The sequence below is a fragment of the Lactuca virosa genome, chromosome 8 (assembly GCF_052849685.1).
Source record: "Lactuca virosa cultivar CGN04683 chromosome 8, Lactuca_virosa_CGN04683_v6, whole genome shotgun sequence".
Taxonomy (NCBI): domain Eukaryota; kingdom Viridiplantae; phylum Streptophyta; class Magnoliopsida; order Asterales; family Asteraceae; genus Lactuca; species Lactuca virosa.
In genome coordinates, this window is record NC_136433.1 from 370,909,104 (window position 1) to 370,924,923 (window position 15,820).

Here is a 15,820-nt window from a genome sequence, read left to right on the forward strand (position 1 = left end):
AGCCTTCGCAGACTGTTTGTTTTTTTGAAGACTGCAGACCTAAAAATGTCTGCGCGCCCTCTTCTTGGCGCAGATGTGGACCAGAGTCTTCTAACATCTTCTAGCCTAAAAAAACATATATATCTTTATTTTTTTTAAGTTTTTTTAATTATAATTTTTTCCAACTTTATTAATGATAAACAATTTGAAAAAAAAATTAAAAAACTTGAAAAAAAATGTTCGACGATACAAATATGATATTTTTGACAAATTTATAAATAAAGATTTATTACAATAATAGCCGTTGAAGTTGTTTATATAAATATGAAAAAAAAATCATAATATATATTCTTATATTTTTTTTGCCAAATTTTGTAAAACATTATTTAATACAATATCATCAATTTCTCGAGAAAATATTTATGGTATATTTTTAATAGATTTAATTGAAAAAATCGAAGTTTATTTTCATTCATTTATGTATCAAATTCTTTGATCACTAATTATAATGTTTAGTTATAACTTTACAACCAAGGTTGTTGGTTTTTATCAAATATATACGTTAATTCATATCATTTTTATTTTTATTTTTTATACAATAATAAATAAAAGTTGATCTAGATTCGTTAATTATTTATAACAAAGTCATAAAAATATTAAAAAATCACTTTGAAAGGGTACATTAAGGGTAGGGTTTCGTGAAAGGGTACATGTTCAAGAATTTTTTTTTGAAAGTAACAACAATTTTTTTTGAAAGGGTACATGTTCAAGAAATTTTGAGTGCTTTATTTGCATTTTTCCAATTGCAACATTGTATATTCATTTCCTTTTCTTATTAAGCCATTATACTTCAAAAAGTTGTTCCATTTATAGCATTGTATTTTTACAAGTTCGTAATGCAAAATTTTATAACCATTTTAAGATTTGAGACTCTCCTACCATTTTATAACATCAATTCTACCTAAAATTTTGGACCAATCATAGGTCGTGCTTTGTGCCTTGTTAATACGTTTTAATATGCATATGTAATCTGAAAATCTTTTTATCTTTTTATTAACCAATAAAACTGAAAAAAAAAAAAATCTTTTTAACCTTGCAACTGCCTTAAAATTAACGTAACTCATCACAGGCATCTCCATTTAGAGCAGTTTGAAAAGCAATCCTTCTTTATTGATAATTGTAGTTGGTACTTTTCTTAAACATTACAAACCACTAAATATTCCCATAAATCATTTTATTTCCGTTCTTTATTGCTAAATACACGAATCTAGCAACCCCAAAAAGGGGGAACCATATTTATCATCATGCATAAAGGGAATCCTCATACTTGCCACTCCACCTGTTTAATAAATAGTTCACATTAAAAACTTTCATCATCTTCATTCTTCAATATCAAAACAATATAAAAAAGTTTTTTAAGTTACAAATTAACAAGAATGCATATAGAAACTAACCTTTGTTCTTCGTTTTCAGGAACATTGAGCTCCAAACCTTCTCCAAATGGCTTAAAAAGAAGATCCAGTTTCTCGCTATCCACTTCCTTAAGAGTTGGTGGGTCCCACTGCAATTTGTAAAAAAAGTTACAACTTAATTAATAGAGAAACCCTCCAATTCCTTACTTTCTTTAATAATTCGGTTTTTTCTCATTAAGAATTTGTTTTTTTTTTACTTTATCTGTACACATAATGACTTAATGGGTTAAGCCAAAAAGATTTACCTTTGGAGAGTTATCTTTTTCAATTGTAAGAGCTCGGATACCCTATTTTTCACCAAAAAAAAAAGTTAAAAGATTCATTTCAATTTTTCTCAAAAATGGCAATGTATTTATTAAAAAAATTATATTTTATAATACCTCATAAATGTCGCCTGAAATAGTGGCTCTGAGTATATTGATTGTGAGTCTAAATTCTTTCTTCAAGCATTCCAATAGTGTTTGCTTCCTCCCTTCACGAATCTACCATGTATAAATAAATAAATAAAAACAACATAAACATTATAACAATCTTTTTAAAAGTATATTTCTATTTATTTTTAAAAAAAAAAAAAAAATACCGATCGCAGATTTATCTTTAAACCAATAGGAGACGATTGTTTTAAGCCTTTAAGCACAGGTGTAATCCATTCGTTTCCTTCCTTTGTAGACTCTGCTTCCTATCGATTTTTAGAAAGTAAATATTTAATATTTTATCAGTAATTTGTTTTTTAATCTACAAAAATAATGAAACAAACTTACAAATGATTCTAGAATCTCTTCCACTGAATCCTTTGAAAAACACTCGTCGATTATCGATTGTCTGATTCAACCAACAAATATTAGTTTTTTATTCTTAAAAGTTCAAAAAATGAAAATTTTAAAAATTGATTACAATTAATCAATTATTACTTGTTTAAAACACTTTCTTCACTAATATCGACACTTGTAGAGAATTCTTCAATGGCAGATTTCACAGCATTCTCATCACCCGAATTTAAGTTCACCAAATTGCTTTCTAACATCGACAATTTCTAAACGACAAAATAGACATTGTAACTTTTTGTAATTACCAATAATACACAATTCATCTTTACAATATAGAGTAAATTACACGAATGGTCCCTATGGTTTAGGGTAATTTGCGCGTTTGGTTCCTAACTTATTTTTGTAACTCAGAAGGTCCATACTGTTTGTTTTTGTTATTTGCTTGGTCCCTGTCTTAACTAACAAGACTATTTTGCCCTTGATTTTTTAATTTATTTTATAATAAACACACCCCTAACCCCACCCCCTCACCTTACCTTACCTACCCCATCATTTTATCTATTTAAATAATAGTCTTTTTATGTAAGACATGGACCAAATGCGTAACAAAAACAAACAGTAGGGACCAAACGCGTAACAAAAACCAACAGTAGGGACCATCCAAGTTAAAAAAATAAGTTAGGGACCAAACGTGCAAATTACCCCAAACCATAGGGACCATTCTTGTAATTTACTCTACAATATATAAAACCGAAGAATCTGTAAAACAATTTGTTTCATTTTCAAATACTTACATCTAAAGGAACAAAATGTGTCGCTAATCCAGCTGTCAGAAGTTCCTTGCCACTTAATCGTGTCCCTGTTAACGCCATATATTCACCTAAAACAAGACAACAAAAAACGTGACATCTTTTTTTTTTTTTTTGTAACATTTTTTTTATAAAATTTATGTTTAAAACTTCATAATACATACCCAAATGTCCAGGAAGATGTGAGAGAATATAGGAAAAGCCACAATCAGTATGAAACCCAATACTAGCTTCAGGCATGGCAAAAACCTGTTTAAATTTAAGATCAAAATACAATTTGATTCAAAGAATCAATAATTATTAATATGTAAAAATTGTTAAATGAAATGATAAAACATACGGTTTTTTCAGTGACAACTGAAAACTTCATTGGAACCATAAGTGATGCTCCTCCACCCATTGAAATTCCATGAACAAGAGCGACCTAACAAAAGAAAAAAAAAATTCAAGAATATATCAACATTTCATTGGATAAATGTTTTAAAGTATAACTTCATTGGATATAATTGGGTAGTTTTTCAAAGTATAAGGGCTTAATTGAAAAAAGAACCTGTGGTTTCTTGTAGGTGTGGATGTGGTAGCAAAGCCAATAAAATCTATATACCACTTCAAGGCAATAATCCTCTGTGACATTAAATATATAAAAACTTGTAAGTTGTAACAATAAAAAAAAGGTTTAAATAAAATGTTAATTGAGAATAACGAAAATTGAAATTACTTGTTGTTTTGCCAGTATAGAACACTTTTAAATCACCACCTGCTGAGAATGCACGACCTGCACCCTAAATGAACATGAAATAAAAATTAATTTTTAAATAAACAAAATCAATTTTATAAGAAAAGAAATAGCTTTTTCAAAAACGATACCATAACGATAATAAAAAATAAATGAATTAGAATGAGGATTAAATTTAAACGCAACACTAACCTTAATTATCACTAGCTTTACATCGTCATCTTTTTCCCATTTCTCCAAGTTTTCTGCCAATAAATAAACCTAGTAATCACAAAAATAAACGAAGGAATTAAGTTTTAATCATTAAAAAAGAAAAGAATTAGTTTTTAATTATTTAAAAAGGGACTGGAGTTTACCACTTTTGGTGAAATGACATTTAATTTTTTTGGTTGATTCAAGGTGATCAATCTCACATTCCCTTTGTTTTCGGTAAGAACGACCTAAAAGAGGGAGTTAATCTTCATTTAATCACACATACAAGTGAAATTGAAAAGTGAAAACCCCTAAATTTAGAACCCTAATTCTCATAAATGCATACAGATCAGATTCCTGATTACCTCTTCATCTGGGTTAGTTGCCATTTTATCGACTAACTAATCCAAGCTTCGAACAACCTGTAGATCTGTCAATTTCATTAGCATGTTATCAAAGAACTTAAGATCATGTGAATTAGAACATAGCATCACATCACATCAGAAATCAAGAAGTTTGGAAAAATGAAATGCGGATTTGAGCGAAAAATTCATACCCAGTTGCTAAATCTTGATAAAGATTATAGACATTTGAATCAGAAAATTAATGGTGTATAAGGAGTGATGGGCAAAAGATTGAATCTTGAACTTACTTGGTGAATCAGAAAGCAAGGTGTTGGTGAAATAACAAGACTTGGGAGGTTCGAATTAATGAATGTTGGACTAAGAAGTAAGAATAGAAGAAATTAATGCGTTTGTTATTTTGTTTCTTCGATTTTGGTGAATATATATATTAAAATCTTATTTAAAAATTTAGAATCTGAAGAGGCTAAAGAAATTAATGCGTTGATTTGGGTTTGGTAAATGATTTGGAACGTTTGGTGGTGGAAGGTGGTAGGTAAGCTTATTTCTAAATTAGCCATCCCTACCACATGTTTGATTCTTGGTCTCATAGCTCGACTTTTCAACAAGTCAAACTGAAATGTTACGTTAAACGGAGTGGCATTCGTTATCTGACTCGCTTGCCAATCATGCTAAAACAACGCCCCCGAGTTCTTGTTAGGGTCGTTATCGGAGACGTGCCAACAGTTTGGCGAGAAGAGTGAGAAGACCTTGGACGATTTTGATTGGGTGGAGTGTGTTTGATCGAATTGTTTCCTTCTTGATTCAATTTAATTCGTGAATTTATTGTTGAATTTAATTTCAATAACTTATTTACCAAGTTTCATTTAAAAAAAACATTTTTAATAAAAAAAATATATTCAACTACTATAAATTAAACTATACTCTCAACAATTTACACACACAAAATATCATATCTGTCTCACAGACTCTCTAAATTCATTAAGGAAAAATGTTTTCATCTCAAACAAAGAAAACTCCAAGAACCAACAAAAAGATAGCTTCAAACCTTCCATCACTAAACATTTCACCTCCAAACACTCAATCATCAATGTTGATTAGGGTAAAAAGCCTCGTTAATGAGAGGCTGTGAATGCAATATATTTATATAAAAGAATATTACAATAAGGTCTCTACACTATACAATATGTATAAATAACAATATAAACTAACACACCCCCTCAGTTTGAGAGTGGGGTTTACAAATGTTCAAATTGTTCAGAAAATCCAGAAATAACTGTGTAGGAAGACCCTTGGTAAAAATATCTGCAAACTGATGAGCCGATGGCACGTGCAAAACACGCACATGTCCAATAGCAACATGTTCCCTAACAAAATGTAAGTCTATTTCCACATGCTTGGTACGTTGGTGCTGTACAGGGTTAGAGGATAAATACATGGCACTCACATTGTCGCAAAACACAACCGTAGCTTTAGATAATGGACATGATAACTCGAGAAGTAGGTTGCGAAGCCATGCAGCTTCAGCAACGATATTTGCCACCCCACGATACTCAGCTTCAGCTGAGGATCGAGAAACAACATGTTGTCGTTTGGAGGACCAAGAAACAAGGTTGTCGCCAAGATAAACACAAAACCCAAAAGTAGACCGACGAGTGTGAGGACATCCAGCCCAATCAACATCAAAATACGAGACCAAGTGATCAGTGGAAGAGGGTCGTATAGACAAACCATGAGATAGAGTCCCTTGGAGATAGCGGAGAATACACTTAAGGGCAAGAAGATAAGGTTCACGCGGATCATGCATGAAAAGACATATTTGCTGGACAACATAGGCAATATCAGGACGAGTAAATGTAAGATATTGCAGGGCACCAGCAAGACTCCGATAAAGAGTAGGATCAGAACCAGGAGATCCATGTGAAGATAATTTTGATTTAGTGTCACATGGAGTGGTGTAGGGATTACAGGAGGACATGTCATGTCACAACTAACATTTTAGCTAGGAAATTCTGTTCTCATGTAAGCATCAACTATTGTAAGGTTTGTAATAACGCGTTAAAGGTTACATTATGATTTCTAATGAACCGTGTGTTGTTATAATGCAAAGCATATATGCCTCTAAATATCTCCCAAATCTCTCTATGTATCCTAAATCTCTCCCAAATCTCTCTATGTATCCTAAATCTCTCCCAAATCTCTCTCATGTCTCTCTCAACTTTTTATAAACATCCGTACCATCCCAATCCTTTCCTTTGTTGAAAACAGCTCAAAACCGAAGGAGAAAACCCAAAAGGACCCTCTTGGTCTGGAGCCTTCTGAGTCCGGAGCCTTCTGAGTCCGGAGCCTTCTGAGTCCGGAGCATGTTGACTTCGGACCTCCTAAGTTGAACCGAAAGATTTCGCATACTCTGGACCTTGCTCACTTCGGAACACCTTCACTCCGGAAGGTTTCTCTCCGGAACCATTCTCACATGCCTCGGAAGACTCCGCCCCGGACAACCTCGGACCTCGAAATCCACTGGTCCGCTCCGGAAGCTGCTAACCCATTCCGGAATTGAGTAAGATACTTCGGAATTCGCTCCATTGACTCCGGATATTCCCAAGCGACTCCGGAACTCCCTAAGCACTTCGGACCCTCGCAGATTCCGGACCTACACTCCGGATTTTAGACGATTTCGGACTATTTCTTCATTTTAAGGAATTTTGACGTCAGGAATCCCACCAAACTCGTATTTTCATAACTTAGACCCCTTAAACTCCTATTTTAGGCCAAATTTGAGTATTTAAAACATACTTACACAAAATAATATTTAATATTTATAAAAGTAATATATTATATCATAAAGTGATAAGGGGGTTTGACTTTATGATTTGATGTGAACCCCCATTTCCCATGCAAATCCCAGTAAAACACAAAATAACCATAGAAAACAAGACTTTGCCCACCAGTACTCTAAGCAAGTGTCAAGTCACTCCTTATCCTCTCTATTTAGAAACGTGAACCATCTTTCCCATACTCCACTTCTCATATCCATATTCTGTGAACTCTTAAGTGTGCTCTCAAGCTCCTTCAAGCCTCAAGTCTTATTCCTTCAAAGCAATTCCTAGATTCTTGTAAGTATCTTATTTTCTTAAATTGTGATTCTCCACATTATTCTATAGATTTCATTATATTTACACATAAAAATTATGGATACATATTCTTAGGAAATTCTATAAGTTCAAAGAGTTATCAAACCCTTCAAGTGTTAGAACTTGGAAACTCCTTAGCACCTCTTCAAATCATCCAACAAGCTAAACCACGGTGAGCTTCATACCCCTACTTTTTCGAGTTTTTATTGTTTTTGGGGGAGAATACAAGTCAAAACCTTGTTTTAAACCTTGATTTATTTTCTTGTTATGCTTGTATGCTAAATTATATGTGCTAAAATCATGAAAACTCCAAGAACTCGAAACCTTGGGCAAGTCTCAAGTGTTTGAATCATATTTCACAAATTATACAAAGAAACAAGAACTAGTATGTTACAAAATATAAGGTACAAGTTTTTATGACAAAAACCATAAGTATTTACGTCAAAAATTGCTTAAACAAGTATTTTGGAAGAAATGGACCACTTCCAATAATTCATATAACTTTGAGTCACCTTTTGACAAATATGAGTCTTATTTGACAAATTATAAAATGAAGGACCATTTTGCCAACATCAAGGATATTGGGTCATTTTGACAAACCTAAATTAAAAAGGAATATTTTCTACAAACGAAAACGAAATATTTAGTTAACGAGTACATCGTTGTTATTTATGTAATAAATAACCGATTACAACGATTTTTGATACGAACACCTATTAGTATTCTAGTCAGACGCATCTTCACAGTACCTATATATATATATATATATATATATATATATATATATATATATATATATATATATATATATATATATATATATATAAATAATAGTGTACGCTTTAAGTCCTTTAAGAGTTATAACCAGAGTCTCCTGGAGGGGGAGCGGGAATTTGTGTATAGATCTATACGGGTTTGACACCCCGCACCTTCGCTGTTCGCTACAGCTAGACCGGCCAGTCTAGGGTGACAAATGTCTTAAACAAAACCGACGCCTGAAGAACGTCAGAATGGGCACTTCGTCATATTAGCATGGTTATAACGACTCACTAAGAATATAACAGCTAATATTGAGTACTTTACACAAGTTACACCTTTCGATTATAAACAACTATTGTCTGGATACATCAAACGAAGCTTTTACCACACAAGTTCTAGGGTTTTAATACTACTATTTTATTTATATCATAAAATATAGGATTTTCTGGGGAAAAACAATTTTATATACGAAAAACGATAAACTAGAACACATATGCAACTATACATGACTGGAAACAAGACTTACAACCATTTGATAATAAAATATGGGATTTTCTAGTTTTCCAACTATCACAGACTTTTATACTAAATGCTTATGAACTCACCAACATATTTTATGTTGACGCTTTTCAAACGACTTGTATTCTCGGGTGATCAATAACCAGGTTAATGGGATGCGGATTCAAGTTTATTTTGATGTAATTTGAAATGTACTCAATGTTGTCTCTTTTGTGTAATTCAAGACATAAACAAGATGTAAAACAATGTAAGTTTGTTATCTCAATGTATGATGTTTGGATTTGCTATGTTTAATTTATATTCGATTGTTATGATACTGCACAATGAAGTCACCCGCCTCCGGACGTTTCCGCCGTCTGGTCCGGGGGTGTGACAGATTGGTATCAGAGCATTGTTTATAGTGAACTAGTATATCTAGCCATACAAGATATACAACTATAAATACAATGGGACTAAAACACTCTGACTAAAAGTATACATACTCGCTAGGACCGTATCATAACAGAACTCAAAGGTTGAACACTATAGTCAAACCTGGACAGTTATGTAATCATATATGGGATAAATATAGCCTGATAAACTATATTTATTTGAGATATGACCAACATGTGTTTGGGAGTGGTAGTGGTGTTGCAAAAAGTCTAAAACTCCCCAACTCGATATCCAAAAAGTTTTAAGGAACCAAATCTAAACAATTAAAATACTATAGGAGTATTTTGGAACCTATTTACACACACTCTCCTTACACGTTTCTCACCTCTCGTGCAGACACTATGGCCGAATTTCATCATCCTGGACATCCCTATTTCCCCAACCAGGGGAATGACAGATGGTTAGAGCCCGAGGAAGAACCCGAGGAGGAGCCAGAGGAAGAACGCGAAGAAGAACCAGAAGAGGAGCCCAAGGAGGAGGATGGTAGCGATGCTGATGACTCGGACGCTGAGTACAAAGTTATCAATCCGCCCTATATGGCAAGGGTGCCCCCATACAGGATGGGCCCCAATGGTCCTACGCCTCCATGGGCGCACGAGATTTGGAGGTGGAGTCGTCAACAAGGAGTACGACCTCCATTTGGGATTAACCGGGACTACTACGACTTGAGTCACGGTGGACCTGCAGACCGAGCCCTGACGGTGATGGTAAGGAAGACGCGCGACATTGGCGAGCAGACACAGGCAACCGCTGGCCAAATGGTGGCCATGAGGGCTGCGGTTGAGCGCGCGGAGAGGATGACACATGAGGTAGTCAGGGACTACCAAGTGCGCCAGGCAGCATTGGAAGCCCGACTTAGAGACGCCGAGCACCACCTGGCTAGACTTCAGGGCGCATCTACCTCGTCGTCAGCACCACCAGACCCTACTCGTCGCGACTAGTACCCGTTTACTCGCCACCTTATCGATTTTTCCTTTATGCACTTCTCTATGTATTGTCGACTACATGATTAAGTGATCACACTACTCATGGAGTCGTTACTCTGTTAGATTTTATTTCACTTCATGTATTGTATGCCTTACAAAGGCAAATTTTCATGTACTCAAGAAATTATTATCAATGAAAAACGGATATATCTATTTTCTTATGATGTGTTACCTGTTATGTGCTCTATCGCTATTATTACATGTTGATTTTATGCACACACTTGCTTGTATGCAACCGAATCACCGACACTATTCTATAATCAAGAAATCGTGAAATAAAATACATTGGATACTCATTGTCCTTCTGATCCATGACAGAAAGATGCCAAGGAGACCAATCCGTAGGAATAACAACACAGCACCACCACCGCCACCCCCGCCGGAGATGAACTCGGCAACCTTTCAAGCGACAGTTTCAGCTGCAGTAACAACGGCTCTAGCTCACATTCAAAACGGAAATAATGGTGGTGGAAATGGCCAAGGGACGGGAAGTTCCCATCAAGGGATGAATCAAGGGCCTGTAAAGGCCTGTACGTATAAGGACTTTTCCATTGCGAGACCCCGCACTTTCAACGGGACTGGAGGAGTCATAGCTTTGAAACGATGGATCGAGAAGGTTGAGTCGGTGTTCGAGATATGCGAATGTCCGGAAGGGAGTTAAGTCAAATTCGCGGCCTGCACTTTCATCAACCAGACATTGTCGTGGTGGAACGGTCACATTGAGGCCATGACACTTCCCGTTTCAAACGCCATGTCCTGGGAAGAACTCAAGGAAATGTTAATCGCCGAGTACTGTCCCCGAGGAGAGGTACAACAACTCGAGCAAGAACTGTGGAACCTTACGGAGCAGAACTCGGACATTGACGCATACATCTCGAGGTTTAATGAACTAGCCCTTTTGTGTCCTGGTATGATTACGTCCAAAGGAAAGAAGGTCGAACGATTCATCTGGGTATTGACACCTCCCTGTAACGCCCCGATTCTCAGGTATTGTTTAATTATGAAGTTCTTTGATTTCAAGGTCTACTCGACGAGTTGGTTGCCCTACTCGTCGAGTAGCAGCGGGTTGGTCCACGTGTTTTAGTGACCTACTCGCCGAGTCCATGAAGGGACTCGACGAGTAGGAGCTGGCAGATGAAACCCTAAATCCTGGGGTTTTGCACCCTATTTAAGGAAGCATAAGCCTCCTTTGGCCTCTTTGCAGTCCATTGAGAGCCCAGAAAACCCTAATTCGTGTGTTGTTTCATTCTTGTGTGTGTTAAGCTTGGGAGGAAGATCCTTGGAGAAAAGGAACTTGGAAGGCAAGGGAATTGGAGCAAGGGAAGTGTGGGAACCAGAATCTACCTCATTTAGCATCTTCCAGAGGTATCAAGTCGCCACCTTTACTTCTTTTCCCTTCTAGATCTCTTTTTGGTTGAGTTTGGGGTTTTTATGGATCTTTGAGTTGATATGATGGACTATGGTCTAGATCTGAAGTTGTAACTTCAGATCTGGACCCTTCTTAAGTCCTAGAGTCATAAAGTTTCTGGTTTGGGCATGAATGAAGCCTTCCTTGGGTAGGAAACCCCATTATGAGCTTGGATTTGACATTTAGAGCCTTTGTAGCTATGCACGCACGTAAAGTTTGCAACTTTACGTGAAAAGCATACCTTAGAAGCTTGGATCTGTAGTTTGGAGTCGCTGCATTGCTCAAATGAGTCTGTATGGCAAAAAGAACTGAAGGGACTCGGCGAGTCGCATGGTCGACTCGGCGAGTCATATGAAGATAGACATTAAACTCGACGAGTTGGATGAACAACTCGGCGAGTCCGATGAAGATTACCGTAGACTCGACGAGTGGATGAACAACTCGGCGAGTCGGTGGAGGTTTCCCCCAACTTATGTACACGTGTGTAACCGTCGAGTTGTAAGAAGGAAACTCGACGAGTGGTCTTAGGGTTTCGATCCTAAACCGAAGGAACTCGGCGAGTCACCCCGGTGACTCGACGAGTGGGCAAGTACTTCAAGGAACTCGGCGAGTTAGGGTCAACATGGACTGGTAACCTTGACTGAGGACTTTGACTTTGTCCAAGGGTTGACTAGTTGGTCTAAGGAGTACCTTGTAAGGTCAAGGGCTTATGGGTATTTTCGTATTATGGTAATAGGTGGTGGAGTCTTTGGCAAGTGATCCGGGAGTTGGAGTTTATCTACCGAGTCGACATCTGCAAGGTGAGTTATCCTCACTATATCGGTAGGGTCTAAGGCACCAAGGCCGGCCCTTTTAGTTGTTATTGTTATGGTATGTTACATGTGGTTATGATTGTTAGATCAGAATCATGATAGACAGTATGTTATGCTCTCATGATCCGTAGGGATTGATATGTTAGTGACCGGCTAGGTCAGTACTCTAGTTATGAGAGATTGCTATGTTTGGTGATCAGTGAGATAGATATGTTTGATGTTGTATATGCCAGTATATGTTAGTTATGCGCACATGGTTAATTGCTTGTTGCTTGGGTTGAGGCGGTCCTGCTTTGTGCTGAAGGCCAACACACCCTATGAGCGGTCCGGGGAGACTGTAGGCCCACGTGGCGGTACAGTCATACCGAAGGCTCGATATAGATTCAGTTAGACTGTAGGCCCTGTAGGGCGGTCCAGTCAGGCCGATGGCCCAGTATGCATGTTGATTGATTGATTATTACGGATATGGTATTATCAGTGTGGTATTGGTATTTTGGGGGTAGCTCACTAAGCCCTCGGGCTTACAGTTTTCAGTTTATTGTTTCAGGTACTTCAGGTGATCATGGCAAGGCGAAGGCGTGACCGTACCGCTCCTCATCCTTACGATCTGACTTTTGGGACACTCTGAATGAATAATGATTTGAAAACATTTTTGTAAACAATACTATTGGGTTTTATTCATGATTTAAATGTTTAAATTTGGCGTAAAATTTATGGATGTTACAAGTTGGTATCAGAGCCTTGGTTTGAGTGAATTGGGGGAAAAGCACGTGTGAACCCAGTCTCAAATCAAGGAAATTTTTGGAATAAATTCTAAAATGGTTTTCAGAATAAAGGATGGAGGATGCAGAGGGTACGATCAGCCGGAGCCTGTAAGTAAACCCCAAAATACCATACAGTTATTAATATTATGATATGTTAGAACAGTATGCCAATGCTAGGCTAGGGATCTTCAGGAATCGCATGATAGACTTGCCTGATTGTATGATGCCTACTAGCCTAGGGTTTCTTGTATATGGAATTGACATCATTATTGTAGTCGTTAGTGTAGGCATCACGGCTGCACGTAATCAAGATCTTATAGTCTGAGAATGTTTGATTCAGTCTTCGGATAGGATTGGATATTCAAAAGTCTATTGGGTCCAGTGTTATGTGCGACTAGCCTACACTAGCACTGCAGGGGTTGATGAAAGTTTCATGGAAGTGTGAGTTGGGAGGAGCTGTGATATCAGTTGCGAGATAGGCGATGTTTCCCCTAGGAGAGAGGGTTGAGCGCATATTATGTTGATAATAGTGTTAGGGTGTTGTGGTGATACTTGAGACAAATATGGGTAGGTGTGGAAGGTAGTATGGGCCCGTACTACTGAAAGCACACGACCCATACGCGTGGCAATGAAGTCACAACCCCTAGGGTTTTTGGGTTTTGGTCTCCTAATATTATGTTATTTATCTAATGACTTGAATATATTTTCAGTATGGTGGTGACGAGACGTTTTGCTGCTGGGTCCGGATCAGGATCGGGATCCGGATCGGGGTTAGGGTCAGGAGACGGAGGGTCAGAGGTGCCGGTAGCACCAGAGCCCGTGGTACAGATAGGGACAGAGGAGTTGGATGCCAGGATCCGGGAGATTCTACACGATGAGGTTGCTGCGGCTTTTCGAGCGCAGCTACCGGAGATGTTTGGGTCGATTAAGACTGCGATGACCGAGTATTTTGATGAGCGATATGCAGCTCTGGCAGAGACAGCCGCCGCTGTAGCCACATCGGCTGTAGCCGCGACAGGGGTTGGAGGAGGAGCCGCCAGGGCTTTCCAGTACCGGGACTTCGATAACACGAAGCCCCCGACGTTTGATGGTACACAGGATGCGATCAGGGCTATGAGGTGGTTATCTGACGTGGAGGGCTGTTTCTTCACGTGTTCATGTCCTGCTGACCAGAAGGTCAGGTGTGCCCTGAACCCGCTGAGGCTTGGGGCAAAGGACTGGTGGAGATTGACGACAGGGTCGTACACTGATGACCAGCGAGCTGCTGTTACTTGGGAGCAGTTCCGGGATATGTTCCGCACCCGCTACGTTCCACGCGTTGAGCGGGAGCGGGTGGCTCAAGAGTTTTTGACATTGAGGCAGGATGGGGAGTCTGTGATGGAGATTACTCGTATGTTCACGGAGAGGGCTATGTTTTGCCCGGAGTTTGCTTCAGAGCAGTCTCAGATGACTCGTTATCTGAGTATCTGATATTCGACAGTTTGTTGCAACGCAGCGTTGTGACACCCTCCTGGATCTTCAGGAAGCCGCGAGGCGGCGTGAGTTAGAGATTGAGCTGTAGTTGAGGGAGCAGCGTCAGGTTCCGGCACAGTCTCAGCCGGCACCTAAGCGGTCTAAGACCGCTGATACTCGGACCGGGGGTCAGTATAGCCGCACTTGCGGAAAGTGTGGCAGGGGTCATTCTGGGGTTTGTCGAGCAGGAGGTGGTTGCCAGAAATGTGGCAAGGAGGGGCACTATGCCAGGGACTGTCGCCAGTCCGCCCCTCCAGCAGATATGAGGATTTGTTACCAGTGTCATCAGGTTGGTCACGTGAAGACTAACTGCCCGCAGCTCGCCGCCAAGCCGGTGCAGGGATCTGTATCGGCTACTTTGAGGATTGGGGATGGGAGGCCAGTCAAGGTGGAGCCTCCGAAGGCTCAGGGGCACGCCTTCCAGCTCACGGCCGAGGAGGCCAAGGCAGCACCGGATGTGGTTGCTGGTATGTTTCTATTTTCTGTTTCAGTTATTGTATCTATGTTGTGCTTATCGTTGGTACCTGTGTTTAGGTACGTTTTTAGTAAACTCTTTGCCTGCATTGGTTTTATTCGACTCGGGGGCGAGTCGGTCGTTTGTATCTCAGACTTTCAGTAGGGAGTTCAGTGTGCCGGTAGATGGGCTCGAGTGTCCGTTGCGAGTTTCTATCGCCAACGAACACATGATTTCTGCTTCTTCGGTCTACCGGGGATGTGAGTTGGAAATTTTCGGGGTATCTTTCCCGATAGATTTGATTCCTATTCCCATGGGGGAAGTATGCGTGATCGTAGGGATGGATTGGCTAAGTCGTTTCGGCGCCATGATCGATTGTGAGGGACAGCGGGTGGTAGTTCGAACCCCAAGTGGGGGAGAATTGGTGGTATATGGTGAGGGCACCAGGGTAGGATCAGGGTTTTGTTCGGCAGCCAGGGCTCGACAGTATATCCAGCACGGGTGTGCCGGTTATTTAGCGTGTGTGGTGGACACGCGGGACAGGGATCAGACTTCAGTTTCAGAGGTCCCAGTGGTTAGAGAGTTTGCTGACGTGTTTCCAGAGGAGTTACCTGGAGTGCCTCCGGAGAGGCAGGTGGAGTTCAGGATTGATCTGGTGCCGGGTGCGGCCCCTATCGCTAAGGCGCCGTACCGTTTGGCACCGACAGAGATGCAGAAGTTGTC

The 15,820-nt window shown here is 39.0% G+C and overlaps 1 protein-coding gene across 4 annotated transcripts; it reads right to left on the reverse strand.

The window, feature by feature from the left end:
* Positions 1–1,127: 1,127 nt before the first annotated feature.
* On the reverse strand, positions 1,128–4,829 carry LOC145133957 (ATP-dependent caseinolytic (Clp) protease/crotonase family protein). 4 transcript variants are annotated; one of them, XM_079068897.1, is made up of 16 exons: positions 4,608–4,829; positions 4,321–4,377; positions 4,120–4,203; positions 3,956–4,024; positions 3,746–3,809; positions 3,578–3,651; positions 3,368–3,451; positions 3,192–3,276; positions 3,013–3,098; positions 2,363–2,484; positions 2,213–2,273; positions 2,032–2,130; positions 1,832–1,933; positions 1,697–1,738; positions 1,434–1,540; positions 1,128–1,318 (listed from the first exon to the last, which is right to left on the reverse strand). In XM_079068897.1, exons 2-16 carry the CDS (start codon positions 4,342–4,344, stop codon positions 1,282–1,284), a joined length of 1,140 nt encoding a protein of 379 aa, XP_078925023.1. In that variant the 5' UTR covers positions 4,345–4,377; positions 4,608–4,829; the 3' UTR covers positions 1,128–1,281. The 4 variants fall into 4 exon arrangements, with proteins under 4 accessions (XP_078925023.1, XP_078925022.1, XP_078925024.1 ...); XM_079068896.1 differs by having other exon boundaries at positions 4,321–4,385; XM_079068898.1 differs by having other exon boundaries at positions 4,512–4,829.
* Between the last annotated feature and the right edge of the window lie 10,991 nt (positions 4,830–15,820).